At 41.4% G+C, this 24,540-nt stretch overlaps 1 protein-coding gene across 1 annotated transcript in view; it reads right to left on the bottom strand.

Moving 5' to 3' along the window:
• The window catches only part of LOC148346984 (PH and SEC7 domain-containing protein 1-like), a 58,444-nt gene extending 34,203 nt beyond the window's left edge, over window positions 1-24,241 (bottom strand). Inside the window, exons 1-10 of the mRNA XM_088323165.1 lie at window positions 24,104-24,241; window positions 17,180-18,796; window positions 16,969-17,074; window positions 15,482-15,929; window positions 14,371-14,598; window positions 12,464-12,586; window positions 12,309-12,389; window positions 11,082-11,194; window positions 2,083-2,141; window positions 499-588 (exon numbers count right to left, since the gene is read on the bottom strand). Of these exons, the coding sequence (XP_088179291.1) occupies window positions 499-588; window positions 2,083-2,141; window positions 11,082-11,194; window positions 12,309-12,389; window positions 12,464-12,586; window positions 14,371-14,598; window positions 15,482-15,929; window positions 16,969-17,074; window positions 17,180-18,700 (2,769 nt within the window). The 5' untranslated portion in view covers window positions 18,701-18,796; window positions 24,104-24,241. The remainder of the gene's footprint in view (window positions 1-498; window positions 589-2,082; window positions 2,142-11,081; window positions 11,195-12,308; window positions 12,390-12,463; window positions 12,587-14,370; window positions 14,599-15,481; window positions 15,930-16,968; window positions 17,075-17,179; window positions 18,797-24,103) is intronic.
• Between the last annotated feature and the right edge of the window lie 299 nt (window positions 24,242-24,540).

Raw genomic sequence — 24,540 nt, 5'->3', positions numbered from 1 at the left:
GCGGCGCTGCCGTACTTGTGTTAAGTTTTATTCTATTGGTCAATATAAACACCCTTCAGAAATTCTTATTACATTATGGAGGGATATTAGTGACAAAGTTAATGAAGCACGTTCTCATCAATCAGAGGAAACTATATTTGACAAATAACAGTAGTAGTAATACACTAAGCAGTAACCACAGTAGTTACAAAATTGAATGAATAACGCTGAAGTACTTGTTACTTAGAAAAGTGATTGCATTTTAGGACCATGCTCCTTTTGTAATCCATTAGTCAGAACACTGATTGGGGTAGAGGGAATAAAACAAATAAAAGCGAAACAAATGAAGAAAAATAAAGGGTAGAAAAGGAAGGTGGTAAAAAGTAGGAGAAGAGGCAAGAAAATGAAAAGATTCCCCAAACGGGAGGAGGCAAAAAGGGTGAAGGCATTGCCCACATTCAAAAACAAGTTAGTTTTTTCGACTGTAGCCTAATTGTGCATGCATATGTGCACACTTACTTTGAGCAGATGTTTGGGGTAATGCCGCCCATCATTGAGTCCGTCTAAGCTGTGGAAAAACTGTGGCCAAGACATCCTCCTGGCTACATTCTACAAAGCACATCCGCATTTCACACATGTTACATAATTGCAACATTTCCAAGTCCAAATCTTACAAATCTCAAGTTAAAATGGTCCCAAACATTCAGAAAACATTTGCAAACAGCGCCACCAATTTCCAACAAAAATGTCCCCTATGTAGCAGATACAATGGCTTGCCAGAACATCATAATTATCACCCGTGAGCAAAGCGAAGGAGATAATGCTTTTATCTGGGATCTAAGTATATATATATTATATATGGCAGGTGGGTGGATCCCTTAACCACTAGGGTCGTAGGGGCATCATTCCCTCTGGTGTGTCCTGGGTAAGTACAAGCCTAGTTGTGCCCATCCCTCGTGAAACAAATGTGTCCACCCGGGGACCTTTTGCGTGTTGAGCCTATGTGCACTGCACTACGAAAATATATGCCATATCTGCCATGTCTGTCAGTCTGTCAAGAAAAGCTGTGAGGGGTTTAGATATGACCACCATCTTTCACAGGCAGTCAGGTAAGTTACCTTGTATGGGAAAAATCCCTAAAAAAGTCCATTCAGTTTTGGTGACTCAACATTCTTTTCCCTGAAAAACATTCTACTCTATCAGGCCAGAACAACATTCGATTTCAACACCATTCTATACATGCTGTTAAGTAGGTTACCCTAGATGGGAAAACTGTCCCAAAAAGCAGAATCAGCCCTTTTGGTTTTGTTGACTCGACCTTTTCCCCAGACTTTTCCCCTCTTCCAGACCAAAAACATTACTATGTCGACACAATGCCTTGCTTTCAGCTAGAACGGGTGAACACGTACGTGAGAAAAATCCCCCCAATAAGACTTAACACTTTTGGTTTTGTTTACTCAGCAATTTTCCCCAGAAACACATTGCACTCACAGTCAATATCAACGCCATCTTCTACGAACAATCAGGTAGGTTACCCTAGATGTGAAAAATGCTCAAGAAAAGGGACTAAGCATTTTTATTTTTGCTGACTCATCAGCTTTCCCCAAAAGACATTCTAATCTCTCAGACCAGAAGAAGTTTGGCCTTGCCGCTCAATAATAATAATTCAGTTTATTTGGTCTATGAATGGAAATTCATTGTCACCAACTGTCCCAGCGGTAGAATCTGTGCTGTTGCAGCAGAGCGTGCGCCAAATTACCTATTCACAGCACCTGGTATTCCCAGGCGGTCTCCCATTCGACAACTAACCGGGCCCGACCCTACTTAGCTTCCAGAGGTCAAGTGTTTTCAGGGTAATATTGCAGTTAACAGGTGGGTAACAATCTAATGGGGCACAGCCATTTTAGTTCTTCCCTCCATTTCCTCAAAAGTTAAGACTTGCTCAATCACTCCCACAGACGCCTATAAACATCTAAGACTTATTTGAATTTCAGTGCAGTCAACAGCCCTATATGTCCGTTTTATGTGTAACTGGGCTGGCCGTGAATAATGAGTGCATTTGGCTGGTTTCACGCGTACTCTCACACACGTATGAAAGCTTACCGGGCTGTGCAAGTCGGCGTTGAGCATAATGAGTGCTCGTGTCAGCGTGTAAACGGCACCTGAAAAGAAAAACTACATTTGATGAGTGAAATTAAGGTTCATCTTAAACCTCATTCTGCAAGACTTCCTGTTAGGATACCCACTTTCGAACATTAGGTTTCATATTTATGACCCTTTTTCTTCCATTGACAGTTTTAGTCGTAAGAGATGGAACCAGCAGTGTTGGGACTAATGCGATTCAAAGAAACGCGTACCTTGATCCTCCAACATACTCTCAGAAGGCTGGGCATGTTTATACAGTGCCTTGCAAAAGTATTGCCCCCTCAACAACCTTTTGACTTTACACCATATTTTAGACTTCAAATGTATAAATGAAAAACCTGAAAATATTTTCCAAGAATCAAAAACATGTGAGACACAATTGTGAAAATAAACCAAATTTATTTTATATTTTGCTAACAAGTAAAAACAGATCAAAAGTACAACCTCCTTGTCCTGTAATTATAGCCAAAGTCTTTTCGGGTATGTTGGTGTAAGTTTTGCACATCTTAAAAAAGAAATATTAATCCATTCTTCCTTACAAAACAGCTCAGGTTCCTTTAGGTTTTATGGTGATCGTTTTTGATCATACCTCTCAGATAGGAGGCACAGTGTTAAATATGGTGAAATGATATCTGAGCCCGTTAGTGTTACTTGCGGTATTTCGCAGGGTTCAGTACTTGGCCCGCTTTGTTTCAGCATTTACATGCTTCCATTAGGTGATATTATTTGCAAGTATAATATCAGTTGTATTGCTACGCAGATGACACTAAACTATATTTCCCGATGGAGGAATATGCCACACTAAACTGTGGAAGGCCTGCCTCATTGAGATAATTGAATGGATGTCACTCAACTTCTTACGCCTTAACTCTGAGAAGACCGAAATATTAGTTATTGGTCCATCTAAATACAATGACTTGTTCTCAAAAACTGCTCTGAACATTGACAAATGTAATATCACCCAGAGTGACTCAGTCAAAAATTTAGGCGTCATATTTGACCCCAATCTGTCCTTTCAAACACACGTTAAGAATATTACTTGAACAGCTTTTTTCCATCTTCGCAACATTGCTAAAATTCGCCCTATGCTGTCTCAGTCAGATGTGTTTGTTACCTCCCGTCTCGATTACTGTAATGCACTACTCTGCGGTCTCCCGAAGTTCAAAATCAAGAGCCTTCAGCTGGCTTATAACTAAGACAAGAAAGTTTGATCACATTATCCCGATTTTAGCTAACCTGCATTGGCACCCTGCTAGCTTAAGATGTGATTTTAAGGTTCAGTTGGTAGTATACAAAATCATGCATGGACTTGCTCTCTAATATCTTTCCGATTTAGTTTCTCCCTATGTTCCGGTCCGGAGCCTTCGCTCTGGAAATGCTGACCTACTAGTGATTCCAAGAGCCAAGAAAAGATCCGCAGGTTTGAGAGCGTTCTCCATTCAGGCCCCAGTGCTCTGAAATGCTCTTCCCCCTGAGATTCGATCTGCAACCTCAGTGGAACTGTTTAAATCTAGGGTTAAAACACACTTCCATTCTATAGCATATGAAAAACCTATATTTTATGTTGACAATATCTGTGTATTATTTGTTATTGCAACATCCAATGCAGCCTGGTCATCCTGGAATGGGGATTACATCATGTGCGGCCCATTCTCAAAGTTTCTTAATTTTCTTCATGTTGAGCTTTTTGAGTTTTTCCTTACCCTCATGTAGGTTTTAGGTCAGGGGATGGTGTCATAATAGTCTGTGGTTTGCAATAATCTCTGGTCTGTGCAGACCTTTGAGACTCTTTGTGATTAAGGGCTATGCAAATAAACATGACTTGACTTGACTCTTTCCTCAAATGCTCTAAATGACCGAGGTCTAGACTTTGGCTTGTCTATCCTAACACCATTACATAGTTAGTTTTAAACAGTTTTATTGTTGATTTTGCTTTATGATTAGGGTTCGCTGTCCTGTTGGAAGATGAACTTGCGCCCAAGTCTCAGGACTCTTGTAGACTCCAACAGATTTTCTGCCAGAATCACCCTGTGTTTGGCTTCATCCATCCTCCTATTATTCCTACGATCTTGCCAGTCCTTGCTAAAAAAAGAACCCCAGAACATGATGCTGCCACCTCGATGTTTGACAATGGGGATTGTATTTTCAGGGTTATGTGCAGTGTTCCTTTTACACCAAACGTTACGCTTTGCATTTAGCCCCAAAAGTTCAATTTTGGTCTCATCTGACCAGAGCAGCTTGTTCCACATGTTATTTGTGTCTCCCATGTGGCTTTGCGGGCCTTCTAAATTGTATTATCTCAGAAAGGGCTTTCTTCTTGCAACTCTTCCATTAAAGGCAAATTTAGAGCAGGATTGCCACTTAATGACAGCTGGGGTGCCCAGAGTCCTGTTCTGAAAATAGTTCCCCAGTGCTCGGTAATTGTAATTTTCTATTAAAATGATTTTTTTTAGTGGATGACTAAGTCTATTTAACCCTATTTCAAATAATTTACCTGGTTTTACATAGTGATAAAATTATAAGATAAAAATGGAGTCGGTTTGCTCTAGATAATAATGAAAAGTAGATCTCAGCATGAAAAAGGTTGGCAACCCCTAGTTAAGAGGGACAGTCAGATCTTAGAAGGTTTGCAGTGGTTTTGTGCTCTCTCCATTTTCATATTATTGCTCGCACAGTGCTCCGGGAGATGTGTAAATGTTGTGAAATCTTCTATTATCCCATTGCTGCTTTAAATTGTTCCACAAAAAACTGGTGTGTTTTATTGTCTTCATAATGCTGCCTGTGCTCCAGTATCTCCTTTCACAGACCGTAAGCCTAGCACAGAGCCATTTAAACCAAGACTCTGTCATTGTTAGTCATTTAGGTCGACTTTGGATTATTCAGAAATCATGAGAGAACTTCTGAAGTTAGTTGACTGAGCTGAGAGACCCGGGGCCAATATTTTTGCAACACCTAGTTTTCAGTTTTTCCATCGTTAATATAAAATATAAATTGTTAAAATATTTTGAGTCCACTTCACGATTGAGCCTCACATGTTGTCTCTTTGAAAATGTTTTAATATTTTTAGCTTTATGTTTGAAGCCTGGAATGTGGCAATATGACAGAAAGGTATTGGGGGCAAATACCTTTGGTAAGCATTTTTTCCTACAGCTGAATACAGTTATGAGAGCGCCGTCTCAAACACAGAGTACGAGGTCACTGAATTTTGACTCTTGTAGATATTCTCCCTACCGTTTATACTCGCATCTAAGCCGAAGTTACAACTATAAAACAAAATACTGAAATCAGGGTGTTAGCTTATTTGCGCACATTTAGTTGTAAGTCACTCGTACCGAATAGTAGGCAGTGCGTGGGGAGGGGGCGTGGCTTATAAGTGAACAAAAAAACATCAGGATAGCACTGAATTTATGGTAAAAGAGTGCTAAAATTTGGTCTTTTTATTTGTAAAATTGATTTGCAACCAAACAAAAAAGCATCTTGGAAAGTACCCAGAAATGAAGAAAGATTTTCGAGTGGTTTGAAGCCCGGATACAAAATGGATATGGAGTGTCTCGAAGAAGTGTTTGTTTCCAAGCATTCAAGATTCTGCAAGACAAGAAATATGAAAGCTTCACTGGCTCAACGGGTTGGTGAACATGTTTTCTTCTATTTCTATTTTTTTCATTATATAGCTATTTGAACGCAGTTTAAGGGGGTTGGCTTCTATGCGAGTATATAATGTAATTTGTAACTAATAATTTGTAACCTTTAGAGTACAGAGCGCTACTTTCTGGTGTCAGCAGTATGGGGGTAACTGAATTCCCTTTTAAATGAAGTAACTAGTAACTTTAACGAATTACTGGTTCTTAGTAATACACTGAACACTAGTAACCAAATATAACATTGACACTTCGCTTCACTCAGTATTTTTCAGCACGCTCCAATAAATATATGCAGCAAACAAACATGAGCACACGCATTCGCCCAAATGAGCGCCTCCATGTTCACACGAGTGCAAAAATGCATGTATGACTTTAAAATCCAGAAAACACACGGATACATTAGCATGAACTATTCTATCATTTTTTATGATAGGATAAGCAGTTTCAAAAGGGAATGAATAGGCTTCACCTTGCTCCAATCAAGGCCCACGTTTTAAGCATGTGGTGCATTTATGATTGATTTTTTTTTATGGTCTGTTTGTTGCCCTTGAATCCTTATTTTCAGTTTACAGCGTGTTAATAATGAAATGATCTGCATTTTGATCTAATGATGGTGGTTTGTCATTTTTGGAGGGTGGATGGGGGGAATTTTAAGCACCCCATACATTCACATGTAAGCCGAATTAAACTAGAAAATACAGTATTGAAATTAGGGGGTCGACTTACATGCGCATAAAACAAAATGAACATGGACTTGGTCTGTTTGTTCACAACCATGAAGAATTGAAACATTAATGGCAAACGGTGACAAAGGTGCAAGCAGTGCATAACTGAAATTAACAAACGGGCATCTAATGCAATCCCCATTGCAGGTGTCCATATTAAAAATGATTTAAATGGAGGATGGAGGCTTATTATTGGCTAAGCAGCACCGATCCCTGGCTAAACAGGTGCTTTGCTTGCCCCTGTATCTCAGCTTCCGTCTTGTGTACACAACGGCCCGTGGCCATTACGTTCCCGCATGCTTTCTGTTCAGTCAATCGACACAGTCCCTATTGTGTTTGAGAGGGACCACGTCTCATTTTATTGTGATTTAGTATGTTTTTTGGGCATTCAAAAAGTTAGTGAGAAGGGGAAGCCGAAAACAGTGAGAAACACAATATAGTCGAAGAAGGAAATTATTGCGAAATACGAAAAATATTTGTATTATTGGTATATTATTTTTCACTTTTTACACATTTAAATATTAACCTTGTTTAAGTACATATTTTATTAATATTTTGGGTAAGTATTTCTCTTATATGTGGCTATCTTAAGGCCCGGTCACACAGCCTTTCACGGGCGTATCGCGGCTGAATCACGGCCAGAAATTTCTGCCTCTTGTTGGACGCTTTGAGATCGCGATACAGCCGTGCTTTACACGCGGTAAGAAATTCACACGCGGTTGGCCGCGCAAAAAAGTTTTGCGCTGCTCAAAAATTTAGACCACGGGTAACCGCGGGCGGCACAGTGATGCCGCCGCGGTTACCCACGATAAGGACTCGGAACAGTCGCCGGCCAATTTGCACTATTTTCCGCCGCGGGAATAAATAAATAAATAAATAAATAAAATAAAATCGCTAAATTTTACCCGCGATACAGACGCAAAAGGCTGTGTGACCGGGCCTTTAGAGCAGGGGTCAGCCTATATGTAATGTAGGTTTATATGCATATTTGGTAGTTGTTGGAATCAGTAACTAGTGTCAGTATAGATGTATACTTATGTATTGCAAATAACCTGCCAGAAAAAATATCTTTGGTTTGCTTTTTATTTTTGGACTAAATTCAGACCTCATTAGATCATTATTATTATCTTCTATAATTTCAATATTAGTACAGTAATCCTTCGCAGGGCTTACTCGTTGCAGTTTCACTACTTCACAGAATTTCAACATGCATTGTGTTCTGCATTCTGATAAGCTAAAAAGTAACCCCGCCCCTCTCTGTCAGTGCATCAATACTGTAACGTCGCGGTCTAAGTTGAACTTGTACGTAAAACAACTCGACAAACGTACATTACGTACGGCAAATCTTTTTAAATTTTGAGTTTCTCTATAAGGCATCGTGTCAACAAAACATTCTGGAACATCAAAAGCAGAAAAGGCAGAGAAAGATGCTTTCTACCACCAACAAACTTTGACTAAAAGCAGGTCTTAAGCCCTATTTTTGTTCTCTCAATAACGTCCACATGATAGCAGCAAAATATCATCTGAAGTTAAGTGGATAGTGTTGAATTGTTCAGAATAAATGTTTAATTGTTAATACGACCTGACAAACAAAAATGGCTAAATATAATATATTATCACACCAAACACATACAGTGGGGCAAATAAGTATTTAGTCAACCAATAATTTTGCCAGTAATCCTACTTGATAATATTAGAGAGGCCTGTAATTGTCAAAATGGGTAAACCTCAGCCGTGACAGACAGAATGTGGAAAGAAAACCCAGAAAATTACATTATTTGATTTCAGAATAATTCATTTGCAAATCACGGTAGAAAGTAAGCATTTGGTAAATACCAAAAGTGTTCACAGGAGGCCAAACGTTTTTGTAGCTCTTCACGAGCTTTTCACACACTGTTACTGGTATTTTGGCCCATTCCTACATCCAGATCTCCTCTTTAGCAGTGATGTTTTGTGGCTGTCATTAGGCAACACGGACTTTCCGACTCCCTTGACAGATTTTCTATAAGGTTGAAAAATTGAGACTGGCTAGGCTACTCCAGAACATTGAAATGATTCTTGCATAGCCACTTCTTTGTTGCCCTAGCTTTGTCTTTTGGATTATGTTCTAGCTAAAAGACCAAGCAACGTCTCAAAATATCTCGATACATGGCCCCATTCACTCTTCAATGGTCTGCATTTATATAGTGCTTTTCAAGTGAATGAGGACCTCCCAAAGCGCTTTACAATGTGCTTCACGCTTTTCCCTTTTACACCCTAACTAACCGATAGCAGCGTCAGCCATGCAAAGCAACTACCTGCTATTGGGAGCATTAGGGATTCAGTGACTTGCCCAAGGACATTTTGAAATATAACATGGATCAGTCGGGAATCGAACCTGCGACCCATTCACACACACCAATCGTGAGTCAGACATGCCAGGCGCCTACCTGCTTATTGGGGGCATTAGGGATTTAGTGTCTTGCCCAAGACGAGTGCTTTACCTCCTGAGCTAATGCTCTTTCCTTTACACCGATCAGTCGTCCTGGTCCCTTTGCAGAAAAAATGCCCGAAAACATGTTTCAAACCCCATGCTTCACAGTCAATATGGGGTTTCTTGGGTGCAATTCTGGAGTCTTTCCCCTCCAAACTCAAGAATGTGTGTTTCTTCCAAAATATTGTTAATTTGGTTTCATCTGATCATAACACATTCTCCCACTCCTCTTCTGGTTAATCCAAATGCTCTCTAGCGAACCGCAAATGTGCCTGGACCTCTGGCACTTAGCCTTTGTTACTGTAGTGCTAGTTCTCTGTACGTCATCCACAGGGTCCCTCCTTGTGGTTCTGGGATTTTTGCTCACCATTCTTATCATTTGGGCACCATGGGATAAAATATTTCATGGAGCCACAGATCGAGGGGATATTATCAGTGGCATTTCTTCCATTTTCTAATAGTTGGTCCCACAGTCTTCCCAGTCGGGTGCAAATCTAAAATTTTCTCTCTGGTATCCTTTGACAGAGCTTTAGTCTTGGCGATAGTAGAGTTTGGAGTGTGACTGATAGAAGTTGTGGACATGGGGCTTTGATACCGATAGTGAGATAAAACAGGTGCCATTAATACAGGAAGCGAGTGGAGCCTCCTTAGACTACTTTTTAGGTGACTAAATCCTTATTTTTCACATTTTAATTTGGAAAATTAATTCTTCAAGGTCAATCAATGAGCTTTTTAGTTTTTTTTCCCCCTTCATTCTGTCTCCAATGGTTGAGGTTACCCACGTTGACAATTACAGTCCTCTCTAATATTTTCTAGTCAGAGAACCTTCACAATTGGAGGTTGACTAAATACTTATTGGCCCCAAAGTAATTAAATAACTTACTTCCGCACTTTGAGATTTTTGCCCAAATAAGGTTTCCATTAGAGTTGCTTTATCTGCACAAGTGCCCAGTCATATTTCAGATATCCAATCAATAGTACAATGTAGTAGCAAGATTATTTTTAAATTTACAATTTGGCAGTACAGACATATGTGTAAAAAGTGTTTAACAAGTAGTACTTTTATTTTTTGTTTAGAATGTTCTTTGCACGCAACCTTTTTCTTTCCCATTTTTCGTTTCTTTGTCTCTCTCATCCTTTGTCTCTCTCTTCGTTTCTTTCTTTTTATCCCTAATTATTTCCATTGCTCTTTCTCCATCTTTCTCCTTAAATCTATTAATCAACCCCCCGCAAGAATGTTTTTACCATGTGGCCCACAAGCTTAAATGAGTTTGACAACCCTGTTTTAACTGGTTTATCTCAACAGATGCGAGTATGCAGTTTCACAAGTGAACCAACTCACCACACTAAACAAACTCAAGTGTCTTACTGATTTGAAATTAATAAAGAAATGGGCAATCAGATTTGGCGTTCCGGTTCAGAGCCTTCGCTCCTAAAATGCTAGTCTCCTAGTGATCCAAGAGTCAAGAAGAAATCCGCAGGTTCGAGAGCATTCTCCATTCAAACCCCAGCGCTGTGGAATGCTCTGCCCTCGGAGATGTGATCTGCAAGCTCAGTGGAACTGTTTAAATCTAGGCTTAAAACATACTTCTATTCTATAGCTTATGAATGACCTATATTTTATGTTGACAATATCCATGAATTGTTTGTTATTGCAACAGCCGTTGCAGCCTGATGATCAAGGTTTCTTCATTTTCCTCATGTTGAGGTATTTGAGTTTTTCCTTGCCCTCGTGTAAGTTTTAGATCAAATGGTGTCTGTGCAGCCCTTTGAGACTCATTTTTATTAAGGGCTAAACAAATAAACATTACTTGACAAAATCAGTTCAAACTACTAGGCTTTACTGGCCAGAGGGAGCATTTACTTTGTATGTATTTAAAAATCATAACTTATCATGCAAATGACCTCCAGACTTGCTTCTTTTTTCTATCACTTAAAAAAAATTATGGCGGGCCGAATTAAATAATCAAATGAGCAGTAAGTTTGACATTGCTGCTCTAGCCTGTCATTGGCATCTAACAAACTTGCGTTTAAATCTCTTTTTCACGAATCGGGCAGCTCGTAAGAGATTTGACACTGTCGGACACTCGGGTGTAGGAGAGCGCGGCGTCTTCTCACCCTCCGAGGGAAAGCGGGACCGGTTGCATTGCAGATAACGGCGAGAAAAATGCCACAACAACCTCTCATGCTCATCACTCTTCTCTGAGAACGCCACCTGCTTCAGGAACACTCTGTACGCACACAAAAACAAGCAATTGACCAACAGATCAAACCGTTAGCTTACGCAAGAGCCTGTTTTCCCATCCTTCCTCCCTTCAAAGTATTTAAAAATAAAAAAGTTGGGTTTCAATTAAGTATAGAACGTAAAGTGCAATCATGCAAATATGTTGAAAGATATTGCATGCGCCGAGGGACTGAAGAAATTTAGTCTCAAAGTTCACCCATCCTCTAGAACTGTGACGCCATTGAAGGAACACAACACTTTCCAAATGGAGAATCCCATTATCACAACACGTGAAGCAGCTCCAAAACAGACGAGTGGTTGTATTGAACAGGATCACATACCTCTCATATGTGTTTGAAGAAATTAAAACTTTGCTTACACTGAAGCTGGGGGCCTTGTGAAGGTTTTGTTCGAATTGCGTGCTTCGCCCTTCAAAAGCTGCGGAGGGTAGGTTGACCTGCTGTCATGACAGTGTACATTCCTTCTTTGCCTTCGGCCTCTTTTATGTGAGCGATTGTGGCTTTCTGCTCTTGTTAGCAGAAGGCTAGGCGGATAACCTGTCATGTCAATTGCTTTATTCCCCGCTGGATTTGCATTTGTTGGGGTAGCAGTTGTTCGTTTTGGATTCCCGATTAGCCTGGCTGCTCACTGCGTGTCTTTGGTCGGCCAGCCTCATGTTTTGTCGCCGAGGCTCCGGACTTTTTGTTGATCACCCAGGTTAGCTCTCTTTGAGTATTTTTTGCCAGTTAGACCTTTTTCATACCATTACTGCATCCACATGGAACACAACACCTAGGCATTCTTCCCAGAAACCACTAAAACTTTGCTCAAAACACTCGCCGCTTTAAAAAATTAACACGTACCCAACACGATCACTGGCTTGCTAAGGTGCTGGTGTTCTTCACATGACATCACAGCTCAGAAAGTGAAAGACGAGACAGGCTGTCCTCAAAATGCTTTTTTTTTTTTTTAACTATGGGAATATATTGATGAAATACATATAGGCTTTATGCAAAGACCATCTACTATTTTCTCCCATTCAGCATGTTTTAGAACTGGAGGATAACTTTTAGCGGTAACATTCACGAAAACCTCATTTAAGGCCAAACACCCACGCCCACCTGAGAGCTGAGTCCAGAGGGAGACGCGAGAAGTCAAAAAGTCTGAAGTACTCGTCCGCCAACAGGCGGCTGAGGTCGGTGCTGCAGAACAGAAACAAGAGAAAACAATGATGAAACTACAGATGAATACTTGTTGAGGCAACACGATGACTTACTTTCTGCTCAGCCGACACGCCACATCTGCTCGGCAGAACCCATCTAAGCGGTAGAGGCGTCGCGCCAAGCGCCGGGCGGCGTCATGCCGCCTCTCTGTCGCCCTATGTAGGACTGCCTGCTCCCTGAAAAAAAACACAGCAGTTTCCATTTGGGTCACATTCGATACATTGTCTTAGTTTTACCTGGAATCAATCATGCACATCATTACTTGCCCTTTCATCTCCCTGATGGACACCTACTCCACTCAAAATATCATAGGTTACATCCAGGTTCCCAGCTCTTTGACCTGCTGCCTTCTGGAAGGCGCTACTGATGCATCAGATCAAAGAGGAACAGCTTCACCTTGAAAGCCATTACCACCCTGAACTCCTATCTACAGCATTGACGAGGAGTATTGTTCCGTACAACTGCATGTATTTTTTGTTTCAGAAACCCCTTGCTACTGCGCGCTTCACTGATTCGTGGATTTTGAATTGACTTGTTTATTGTCATTGATACTCTATCAATGTATTGTGCATTGTGTTCTAAACATACAACACACAGTAAATGCCATCACAGGTTAGGGAGGGTTTCGTGTGTTGAGTGGGCGCGACTGTGATTGACTGACAGCATACACCAGCCAAAGAGGCCAGGAGTGCACACTCGTCAATTGGTCCATCCAAAATAAACGTCTACAGTTAGCTTAGCAGCCTGTTACATTGAAAAGAAATTCATCAATTAAATCAGACTCTGAGAAAAGTCAGAAGAGCGCAAAGAAATGGTTATCACCAGCCGGTGGTCTGTGGATTTTTATTGGGTTTAAAAAGTAACTGAGGCGGCGTCAGGAGACTAGCTAATAGCGAGGCTGCAGGTCCGGCCTACTGCTATGGCTACGCTAACAACCCTGTTAAGCTACCCTGCCAAGCCTGTATCGCACCAATACTAAATTTACTACTCATGAAAACGGAGCTTCAACTCGTGGGAAACCACTACATTTGGGATGGTTTTATTTTAAATGATCACAGAGACTTGTCTCAGCTCAATACCTAATGCTAGCGTGCAGTGAGCCAGCTTTCTTACTCTGAAAGGAGAAGCCCTCCAATTCCGTACTTTTGTATAATGTCAAAAACGACGGTTTATTAAACTCCAATTCTTTGTTTTGTGTTTTTATTTGTAGATCTAGAGTTGTTATTCATTACAGTCGTATAAGGACGTCATCTTGAGGTAAGTTTGATCCTCTGGGGCTTTTAAGAAGGTGCGATGGTACTATGTGGATTTTCGCGGGAGGTTCTGGTCTCCATTAACCGCAATAACAGAGGTATTACTGTATATATCTGTAACTAGATAGTTACGCTCCAAGTAACTTTTTGGTTTCAGTAATCCGGCTGGTACCTGAATTACTACATTTTAAATGAAGTAACTAGTAACTGCTAATGTTTTTTCAGTAATGCACACAAAGCTGGGGTCAGTTTTGCGTGATGTTTTTTTTTTCATCACATTCAAAGTCGGCAGCACGGCGGCGCAGTGGTTAGCGCTTGTGCGGCACAGTTCATGTCATGGGAACCTGTCGTGGGTTCAAATCCAGCTCCAGACTTCCTGTGCGGAGTTTGTATGTTCTCCCTGTGCTTGCGTGGGTTTCCTCCGGGCACTCCGGTTTCCTCCCACGTTCCAAAAACATGCATTTCAGGTGAATTGGCCGGTCCAAATTGTCCCTAGGTGTGAATGAGCGAATGAGTTGTCTGTCCCTGTGTGTCCTGCGATTGGCTGGCAACCAGTTCAGGGTGTCCCCTGCCCACTGCCCGGAGATGGCTGGGATGGGCTCAAGCCCCCCCCCCCCGCCGCGACCCTAATGAGGATAAGCGGTACGGCTGATGAGATGAGATGAGACATTCAAAGTCAACCCAACCCTGATAAAGTGTGGCCCCACCTCCCAGAGGCCATGTCATCAGACCCTGCGCTCAGCTCCTCACTGGACGGGGCCCGAGTAGCATCTGATTCCGTGGCAAAGGTGGGGTCTGGGTTCGGGCAGTCTAAGCTGTCATAGGACGTTCCCTTGGCACGTGATGACTCCACGATGTTCTCAAAATGGCGACTGAAGGCGTCCTCGCCGTCACAGTTGACCGCCCGAAGCGTCACGGGGGACTTCAGAGATGCTCTGCACACAAAACGCTCACATTGATCTGGGGGGGTATTGCAGGAAACCAAGATAAGAACTAAGCCAGGAAATGTTTACATCTTCGCTAAATGCAGCTTCAAGTCAGTTGCATGAAAGCAGGTTCAATTTAGTTCAGTCACTATGGTTCTTCTACAGCGGGGGGTCGTCAACTAGTTAGAAGTCATGGGCTGCATTGGGTTAAAAAAGTTGTTTTTTAATGTATTAGTTTCATCAAATTGGTTTTGAAACACTCACACTTAAAGAAAAATAATATATTCTGTCTCTGTTTTAAGCACTAAATTTGATATTTAGTTTTGTATTATTATTTTTTTTTTTTTAGTATTTGTGGATTTATTTTTTGTACTATTACTGTTGTGGTATTTTTTGAGTAGTTCCATTGTAATATACATATAAATATAATAGATTTTCCATCGTGTCTGTATTAGGCGATTTTTATAGTATTTAAAGTGAATTGTCTTTGGTGTCAACATAATGGAACAATGTATGCAATGAGATTAGACGTGGCACCACAGTGTAAAACATGTAATAAAGACTTTAAAGAGAAAAAAGATAATAGACTATCAGAATAAATACGAAAGATAGGTGCAGTGAAAAATAAAGCATACAGGCTATTTCAACTCGGATGGGCACTGTTAACACACTGTACTTGATAGAAGAAATATATCAACTCTTTTAAGGGCAACTCAAACAATGCATTGCTCTATTAATATACCCTTGTTATTTTTTTATGATAGTTATTATTACTACTATTGTTTTTAGTAGTAGTACCATCAGCAACTCAAATCAGAACTTGTTTAGTTCCATATTAAAAGGTTCATTTGTATTTACAATAGCTGACTTCAGTGTGTGATTTGTGGCGCACCTCCTCATCTGTTCTTCATTTTCCTGCGCTTTGTCCGGTTGCTTCCTGTTGTCACTTTCTATCCTCACACTGGCAGAGCTCACCATCTCCTCTACCTTCTCAGCCCCGAACTCCAAACCGGCAGGCCTTAGCCCAGATTCCTGTGGGCTCCCCCTACTCTCATCGCTCTGGAAAGCAGAGCCACGCCTGTCTATCAGAAGCTCATCGATATCGGTCTCTCGGTAGCAGCGCAGCGGAACGGCATCCAGGTCCGTCTCAGAGTACTTGAGGGTGCGGCCGACTACGCCAGTTTCGGCGCAGGGGCTCACGTCAGTGACCGGGCTCACTAATTCCACCTCTACATGTTGAACATGCTGGCTGGCAGGTGTCAGGGGGCAAGAAGGCGGTGTGGGAGTCGGCGACTCGCTGGAGTTTCCACTTGGGGGTGCTGTGGATGCTTCTGCAAAGTCTAAAAAGAGAAGAAGAATAAAAAGGAGTAGAGCAGAGTTTTGCAAGACCTACTGATAAGTATTTGAAATTGCAGTTGTGAACAGTCGTACAGTAAGTACGTCTAGATAGTAGATGGTCAAGTCATGTTTATTTGTATAGCCCGTAATTACAAAGAGTCTCAAAGGGCTGAACAGACCACAGATTATTGCAAAATATTTAATTTAATTTCTATGGCTCAATTTTATTTATTTTTATATTTATGTATCTTATTTAAACAAATATGTTTTTTATTTTTGAAGGAACCATTTAATTTTTTTTCATCATTTTCGTTATTTTCCGTACCGCATATCCTCACTAGGGTTACAGGGGGGGCTGGAGCCCATCCCAGCTACCTTAAGGCAGTGGGCAGTAGACACCCTAACTGGTTGCCAGTCAGTCACAGGTCACACAGAGACATAAAATCATCCATGCTCTCATTCATGCCAAGGGACAATTTGGACCTGGCAATTGGCATTGGTAGTATGCCAGTAATTTTTTTTATCCATTTAGCTTTTATTCAAAATTTAAATACATAAATATTTGTAATATAGATACAAAAATATACGAAGTGCCAAAAGCTTTTGAGTATTTCATATGTCACAGGAGCAAAAGATGCAACATCATATCCACAAATTTTTTTTTAACAAAAATATGAAAGCAGCAAGTGATGCAATAGATGTTGCAAAAAATAATACTCTAAATCTTCGAACAAAATGGTGATTCCGGATCTAGTATCAGTATTGTCTTGCATTTCTGCCTGTCAATGCCGAGGTCCAGCACGTCCCTGAAGAACGGGATGGCGCTTTACACATAAAAACGACAGCAACCAGATGCTTAAGATGCAGCATCAGAGTCAAATGAGGATGCTTTCATGCTACTGGCAACCATGGAAACCAGTTCTATAGACGGATTTTGTATGGAGTTCAGTGTAATTTTTAAGATTTATTACCCGACTTAACTGTGGATTTTGCGCTGCCCTGGCAGACTGAGCGCACGATTGATTTGGAGTTGCGGATTACCTGTAGGCTCGTTGCAGACGCCCTCCTCTGGACCAAAGAGGAACTCCCACTTGGCTCGAGCGATCTTCTGACAGTGAAGCGACAGAAGAGGCGCTGCGCTGTCAGTCTGTAAAAAGTCAAAATGACAAAAACAAAAATATTTAAGCTAAAAAATAGTCAACAATGGGGGAACCATGTGGCTCACAGATTGTCTGATGGTTCTCTGGCTCACCTGAATTCCGGTGGTGTAAGCTCCAGCCTCGTTGCCCTGGTGACCTGACAGAAGAGACTCTGGTGACAAACACTCCCGGTCGGCCAAACTTCCTGTCACACCGCTGGAACTCCGAGAAGACCCTCCCACGGCCTCCAAAAAATGGTCGCGTTCGTCATCCGGAGAATCCGGGACCACTGGACCGAGTAAGAGACGCTCCCTTCTTCTCTGCTCAGCTTGCTTTTGTTGCGTTGTGAGGGTGAGAGGTTCATCATGCCCAGAAGTAGCGCAAATCTTTTCACTTACAAGATCTGGAAACGGACTACAACCTCTTGATTCAGGGGAGGCCTTGGCCCCCCGACTGACGAGGGCTTTGGAGGTTAACTCCAAGTAATCTTCTCTTTCACTGCATCTTATCTGCGTTGGGTGGTCGCCAGTGTTCTGGGATGCCTGGTGTGGTTTAAAATTGGTAAGGTTCAACACAGGGTCGCTGATTGGGTACCCAAGGTAGGTAGGAGGGTGAGAGGGACGGTGCATACGTGGAGGTAGCGAGGGAGACCAGAGCTGGCCAGAGGGGCAGAGTGGTCGTCCAACAGCAGGTGCATGATCTACAGCTTTAATATGGACTGGGATATTCATCTTGAGGCCTTGCTGTTGAGAAGCAGGTCCAGATCTTTCGGGATTAATCCAATGAATAGCTGAACGCTTTGAGACCTCGCTTAACTGGTTTAAACCTTCCATTATGTCATTGCCCAAGTCCAGTGGTCTCCGGGAGTGGAAACCCGGGCTTTGGCATTGTGAGGAGTGCACCTCTGACATCGGACTCCGGGGACACTGCCTTGTTCTACGGTCTTTTGGGTTCAGGACAGGAGACCCCGACCACGACTGGCATCGCGTCGGGTGGTAGGTCCGAGACCATGGCGAGCGCTCCAGCGCATGAGCCATTTTGATCCTCAATAAAGGGGAACAAAAGTCTTCCAAAGCCCTTCGAGTTCCGGCATCGTTGACAGAGTTTAGAGCAGGTCTGGCAACTGAAGGTTTGAATGTCATTTTGGGATTGCGTAAAGAACCAGGACTCCCAAACCAAAAAGGGTCACCTTGTCTTTTATGAAACTGACTGCAACTTCCCTGACTGCTCCCAGGACTGCCTAAAGTTTTTACGTTGGATTTTTGCACATAACTGAAGGAGACCACGGACCGTGTTCCATCAATCCCCTCTTTTCCTTTGGAGCAGGCATTGGTGGAGCTCTTCAGGTCACGAGGTAAACTCCAGCGCTCGAACCGCCGTTGAGGGCTGACGGCTGGTTTGAGGTGAGATTTTGCAAAGTTTGGAGAAGAAGACTGTTTGAGTAATTTAGTGCTGGGGGAGTGGCACCTGGGTGAAGTTTGGTTGGTGAGCTGGGACAAGAGGTCCTGAGCATTGTCCTTGAGTCGCACGGGAGGACCCTGTTCATGCTCTCCAAACTTTTTCCCGCCTGCACTCGGATCAGAAGCCGATCTGACTTCCATGTAGACATGAAGGACTTTGCTGGATTGCGACATGACTTGCTTCTTCGTTGTCCTTGTGCGTAGTATCTAGAATAGTCTGTAAGGGGAGGCAGTTGAATGACCTTTTCAACTGCGCCACCTAGCCAGCACCTGGAGGGAGGAGTTTGTTAGAGATTTTTTTAAGACTTGGCTTTTTCAGAATGCATTTCAACTGGCAGTTGGCCAAGGACGTGCTAACTGCCGAGATTTGTAGCAATGAGTCATTCTATCACGCACACACGCTTGGGTGATTGGTTGAAATAATATGAATGGGCACGGAAGAATATACTGTACATGCAGTTGCGAAGGACGATATTGTTTTGTGGTCATGAGAATGTATGTTTAATCTGTACATGTGTGCCAAATGTATCACATACTCTGGTCACAGTAATCATCCCTGCTGTGCGTTTAAATGTTTAAATATTCAAGTGGAGGGAGTCCTTATTTATCGTGTTTTTGCTGAATGTTTTGGTGTTGTTGTGCTTAAAAATGTATTAGTGCAGCATCCTCTGTAATTATGGGATTTCGGGCTCTTTTCACAGAATTGTCCCTTTTAGCTTGCCTCACTAAAAAGAGCGAGCTCTTTCTTCAGATTTTCACTGTTGCCTCATTAAAAATGGCTGTCCTCACTCCGAAGTATTCCCTTTTTTGCCAGCTAGGCAGCTAGTGAACGACACGCAACAACAAAAAAGGTTAGGCAACAAACAACTAACATGTTTACCAAATTAGGGCGCTCCAAGATTACCCTGTATGTTTAACAAAGGCAGAACAGTGACCTTAGCCTGGCAAAAATGATTTTGAGGGAAACATTGTTTATATCTATTTGATTAAAACCACACAATTAAAAAAATATAAACTATAAAAAAGCTCTCAAAAAATAGACAGACAAAAATATGAACTATTGTTGCACTTTGGTTATGATAAGAACCAGTGGCAGGCCATACATTTCACACTTAGGCCTTCAGTAGCCTTAATCAATCCAACCCTCAATAACTATTCTATGGCTTTAAAAAATAACGCAAATACACATATAAAAAAGCATCACTAATAACTTCATAAAATTACATTTTTTCTTTAAATATAGCCAAATTTTACTGACCAAAAATCAGTTTTATTTGTCTACAAATCCATCCTCATGAAGATTTCAATTAATCTGTAGTCCAGATCTTACATGTGTTTCAGTTCCATCAGGAAGTTATTTTCTATGTCTGAAAGTTGAGCCCGCCATTTTTCTGGCATTAGTTTTTATTTGAATTAGGGCTGAAAATGTTCTTTCGACAGAAGCAGTGGACATGGGAATTTTTTCATCCATTTTTTAGCCCATCATAGTTAAGGCCCGCTAGCAGGCGCTCAGACACCCACTCAGAATCTGATAGGCTTAACAAACAGCTTTATTGAAAACTGATGTTATTGTGCCTCACAGGCTTCAGAAGTCTTTGTGAAGCCATCTGGGCAGACTACTGACAACAAGTAATTGCTGAAATGGGATTGAATAAATGATTAAATATGAAAGCCTACATCTGGAAGCACCGGCAGAGCGGATGAGTGGTTAGCACATTTGCAGCACAGTTCTGAGGTCATTGGTTCAAATCTAGCTACCAGCCTTCCTGTGCAGAGTTTGCATGTTCTTCCGGTGCTTGCACGAGTTTCCTCCCATATTTGAAAAACATACATGTCAGGTTAATTGGCCAGTCCAAATCATACTTAGGTGTTGTGAGCTTATGGCAGATTTACTGCCTGCTAGTGGCCAGAGAGAGCATTTTGTTTGCATTTAATTAAAAAAAATCATAACTTTTGACAGAACCGACCTATATTTCCCTCCTATTGGACATACTCAAAATTGTATGACAAACCGGATTAAATCATCCAATGGGGCGGATTCAGCCCGCAGGCCATATGTTTGACATTACTGGCTCAATAATGGATGAACTGGTCAAGGTTGTCCTGTGTCTGCTGGGTTTTTGTTATGTTAAAGCAGAGTCAAGTCACGTTTTATTGTATAGCCCCGGGATCAGCAACATGCGGCTCAGGAGCCAAATACGGATCTTTAGCGCTGCGGACTGGTCTTGTGGCACTTTCCCAAAAATCTTAACAAGTTAAAAAAGAAGCTTGATCCTTCTTTTGTGTATATATATGTTTTTTGTAGGAGGACAACCTAATGTGTAGTATACATATTACATCTCAACTTCAGGTGTTACTACGTAACTATGAGACGGGAGGACAATTAGCTCATTAGCTTGTATCCTCTCTCCAGTCTTCCCTGTTAGAGCGGAGTGGAGCTCAAGCTCCGCCCCTTTTAAAGCAGCAGCGTCTCAATTCAATGCTCCGCTCCCAATTTCAACACAGAAGTCACATTACACGGGTTAGAGCACGATACTGTCATATGCACTTTTTGGTAACAAAGTACTGTAGCTGTTTTTATTATGTTATTTCTGATTTTTGTCAGGTTATATTTTGATGGAAACTCGGAGATATTATTTATGTTTTGTTGCTCAGGCCCGAGGATGGCTGCTTTTCCTAATCGATGAATGGGTCAATTAATTTTTTGATACATCGATGAATCGGGTTTCTAATTTCCCTCCTATTTATTCAAATATTGGAGTTTTGGACAGACACAAAACAAAATATTTTATGATATGATATAAAACAATAAAAAAAACTATCTGTGTTTGTCAATTAATTGACAATTTTAAAAAAAATGCATAAAAATATATGCTATACAACTGCAAATATGTAAGATACTCTTTTCCTACCACCTTATCCAAAGATCATATTAAATCTCGACTTATCATACAAAACAAAAAAGAAAAAGCAATGCATTTCAATTTTGTCGATTTTTTTTTAATCCACCAAAAATAAATAATCAAAAATGTAAACAAACCCACTTTTTAAAATTTTGTCAACAAATTTGTTTTTGGGGGTTAAGTTTTGGAATATGATAAATATTGCCAATATGAAAACGATATATGCTCAAGAATTTGCCCCATAGATAGTGTTAAACATGTTATTATAATTATTATTCTATACTCATTTCCTGATCGTTTTTCTCTGTATTTCTGTCTGTTCCCTTGAAAATGCTTAACTTAGTTTCATGATGAAACAGTCAAACACTGGAAAGTTGAAACTTTCATGTCAATTTTGTTTGTAAATGCAATGTTCCAAATGTAGTACACTATAAAAAAATTAACATAGCTTTTTTATAAAAACTGTCTTGGCGCTCTCTGCAGGATCAAAGCGGTACTACAATTCCCAGCGTCACAACGAAATGGTGTGCACTCTAATTTGCATTCATTTAACGTTCTTGGTGGCTCATAAATCATGTGATACAACGAATCGATGATCTGATTATTTGCCAATGCTGTTAATGATCGATTTTATTCGACTTTGTCGATTTGTTGTTGCAGCACTAGTATCAAATGAGAGAGAAGAGAATGCCTCTTTGTTTTACCCATGACTTGTTTGACATATACAGATATCAAATATAAACCGTGAATTCAATGTCATCTTATGTACATTACCTCATCAAAATGCTGTCGTTTTATTTTTATAAATGCATGCTACTTTTTATTTCACTCTTTTTGTTGCCCACGTCATACGTGTAAATTATGCACGTATAAATTTTGTTGTTTTTTCCAATCCTCAAAATGAAAATGACATCATAATTTGAGCTCTTTATTTCATCAAAGAAATGAGACATACTGTAATTGATTAATATTCTAACGGAGGCATGAAGTGGTAAGCACATTCGCGTTACAAGCTAAAGGTGACCGGGTGGAAATATACTGTATGTTGGCTGGGAGAGGGATGGATGCCACCAGGGTGTATTTACCCAAGACACACCACAGGAAATGATGCCCCTACAACCCTAGTGGTTAAGGGATCCGACCAACCAACCAACCAACTAGTCATGTGTGCATCATTCTCCACAGGATGTGCTGAATTAAACGTACTCTTATGGTTGAGATCCTACCTCTCAGATAGGACGCACTGTGTTAAATATGGCGAAATGACATCTGAGACATCTGTGTTCCACAGGGTTCAGTACTTGGCCCCCTTCTTTTCAGCATTTACATGCTTCCATTAGGTAATACTATTCACAAATATAACACTCAACTATATCTTCCGTTGGAGGAATCTGCCACACTAAATTGTGGGAATTTAGAGGCTTGCCTCACTGAGATAAAAGAGTGGATGTCACTCAACTTCTTGTGCCTTAACTCTGAAAAGACCGAAATGTTAGTTATTGATCCATCTAAATGCCGTGACTTGTTCTCAAAAACTGCTGTGAACATTGACAAATGTCATATCACCCGGAGTGACTCAGTTAAAAATGTAGGTGTCATATTTGACCCCGATCCGTCCTTTCAAACACGCGTGAAGAAAATTACTATCTTCGCAACATTGCTAAAATTCGTCCTATGCTGTCTCCATCGGATGCAGAGATTATAATTCACGCGTTTGTTACTTCCCGTCTCGATTACTATAATGCACTACTCTCCGGTCTCCCAAAGTCTAAAATCAAGAGCCTTCAGCTGGTACAAAATGCTGCAGCGAGGCTTTTAACAAAGACAACAAAGTTTGATCACATTACCCTGATTTAGGCTAACCTGCATTGGCTCTCTGTTAGCTTAAGATGTGATTTTAAGGTTCTATTGGTAATACACAAAATCATGCATGGACTTGCTCCCTCATATCTTTCAGATTTAATTTCCCCCAATGTTCCCAGTCCGGAGCCTTCGTTCTGAAAGCACTGTTCTACTGGTGATCCCAAGAGCCCAGAAGAGTTCCGCAGGTTCTTTCAACATTTTGGGTTGCCGACCCATGTTAGAGTGAGTCCTTAATCACAAAGAGTCTCAAAGGGCTGCACAGACCCCAGATTATTGCAAACCACGGACTATTATTACACCATCCCCGGATCTAAAACCTACACGAGGGCAAGGGAAAAACTCAAAAACCTCAGCATAAAGAAAATAAAGGAACCTTGAGAAGGGGGTGCACATAAGGTAACAACCCACAATCCCCCACCGCCCCTTCCAGGATGACCAGGCTGCAATGGATGTTGCAAGGGCATCAGTACACACACAGTACACATAGGTGAGTCTTTATGTTTGTTGTGATATTGGTGCGCTTGCAAACATGTTTTGTGCCGCGTCCTATGGAAGACGTCAAAAGACCCTAGAGGTCATGCGGAAAGTTGAGGATGCAGATGCAGGCAAATGAGGCTAAAGACGATGAAGATGTCAGCAACTTGAATGCACAAAGTTATGTGAATGTCACACGAAAAGCTGCTGCGTCAGTCACGTGTAGTTGGGGGGGCGGAGGATGGGGGCTGTCATGCAGTATGAAGGAAAGAGAAGCAGACAAGGAGGAAGATTGGATAAAGATTTACGAAAAAAAAAAGTATAAATAGGTACTCACAGGACTGGACCGGAGCAAGCCCGAAAGCATGTTGACGAGGATAATGGCGACACTGAGCGACCAGAGACCAAATCGCCGCATTCGCTACGTTCCCTCAGCCGGGAGGGTGCGCTTGATATCAGGTGAGAGACGAGACTGCGACACCACAGCCCCGCCCCTGCCCGTGCTGGCAGGACACCTGCGCGCGCGTGCCCGTTCGCCGTTGACAATCACGTGACAACTTGCATCAGTGCGTGTGACATTAAAGCAATATACATCTATCGATGTGTATATATATATATATATATATATATATGCATCCATCCATTATTTGCCCTGGAGCCCATCCCAGCTATCTTCGGGCAGTGGGCAGAGGTCACCCTCAGCTTATCGCAGGGCACACAGGGACAGACAACTCACTCGCTCATTCTCACCGAGGTACAATTTGGACAGGCCAA

The sequence above is a fragment of the Urocampus carinirostris genome, chromosome 19, assembly GCF_059441175.1.
Source record: "Urocampus carinirostris isolate Australia breed hairy pipefish chromosome 19, RoL_Ucar_1.0, whole genome shotgun sequence".
NCBI classification, from domain to species: domain Eukaryota; kingdom Metazoa; phylum Chordata; class Actinopteri; order Syngnathiformes; family Syngnathidae; genus Urocampus; species Urocampus carinirostris.
The sequence above is the reverse complement of the archived record's forward strand: the minus strand, read 5'-3'. Positions and strand labels throughout refer to the sequence as shown.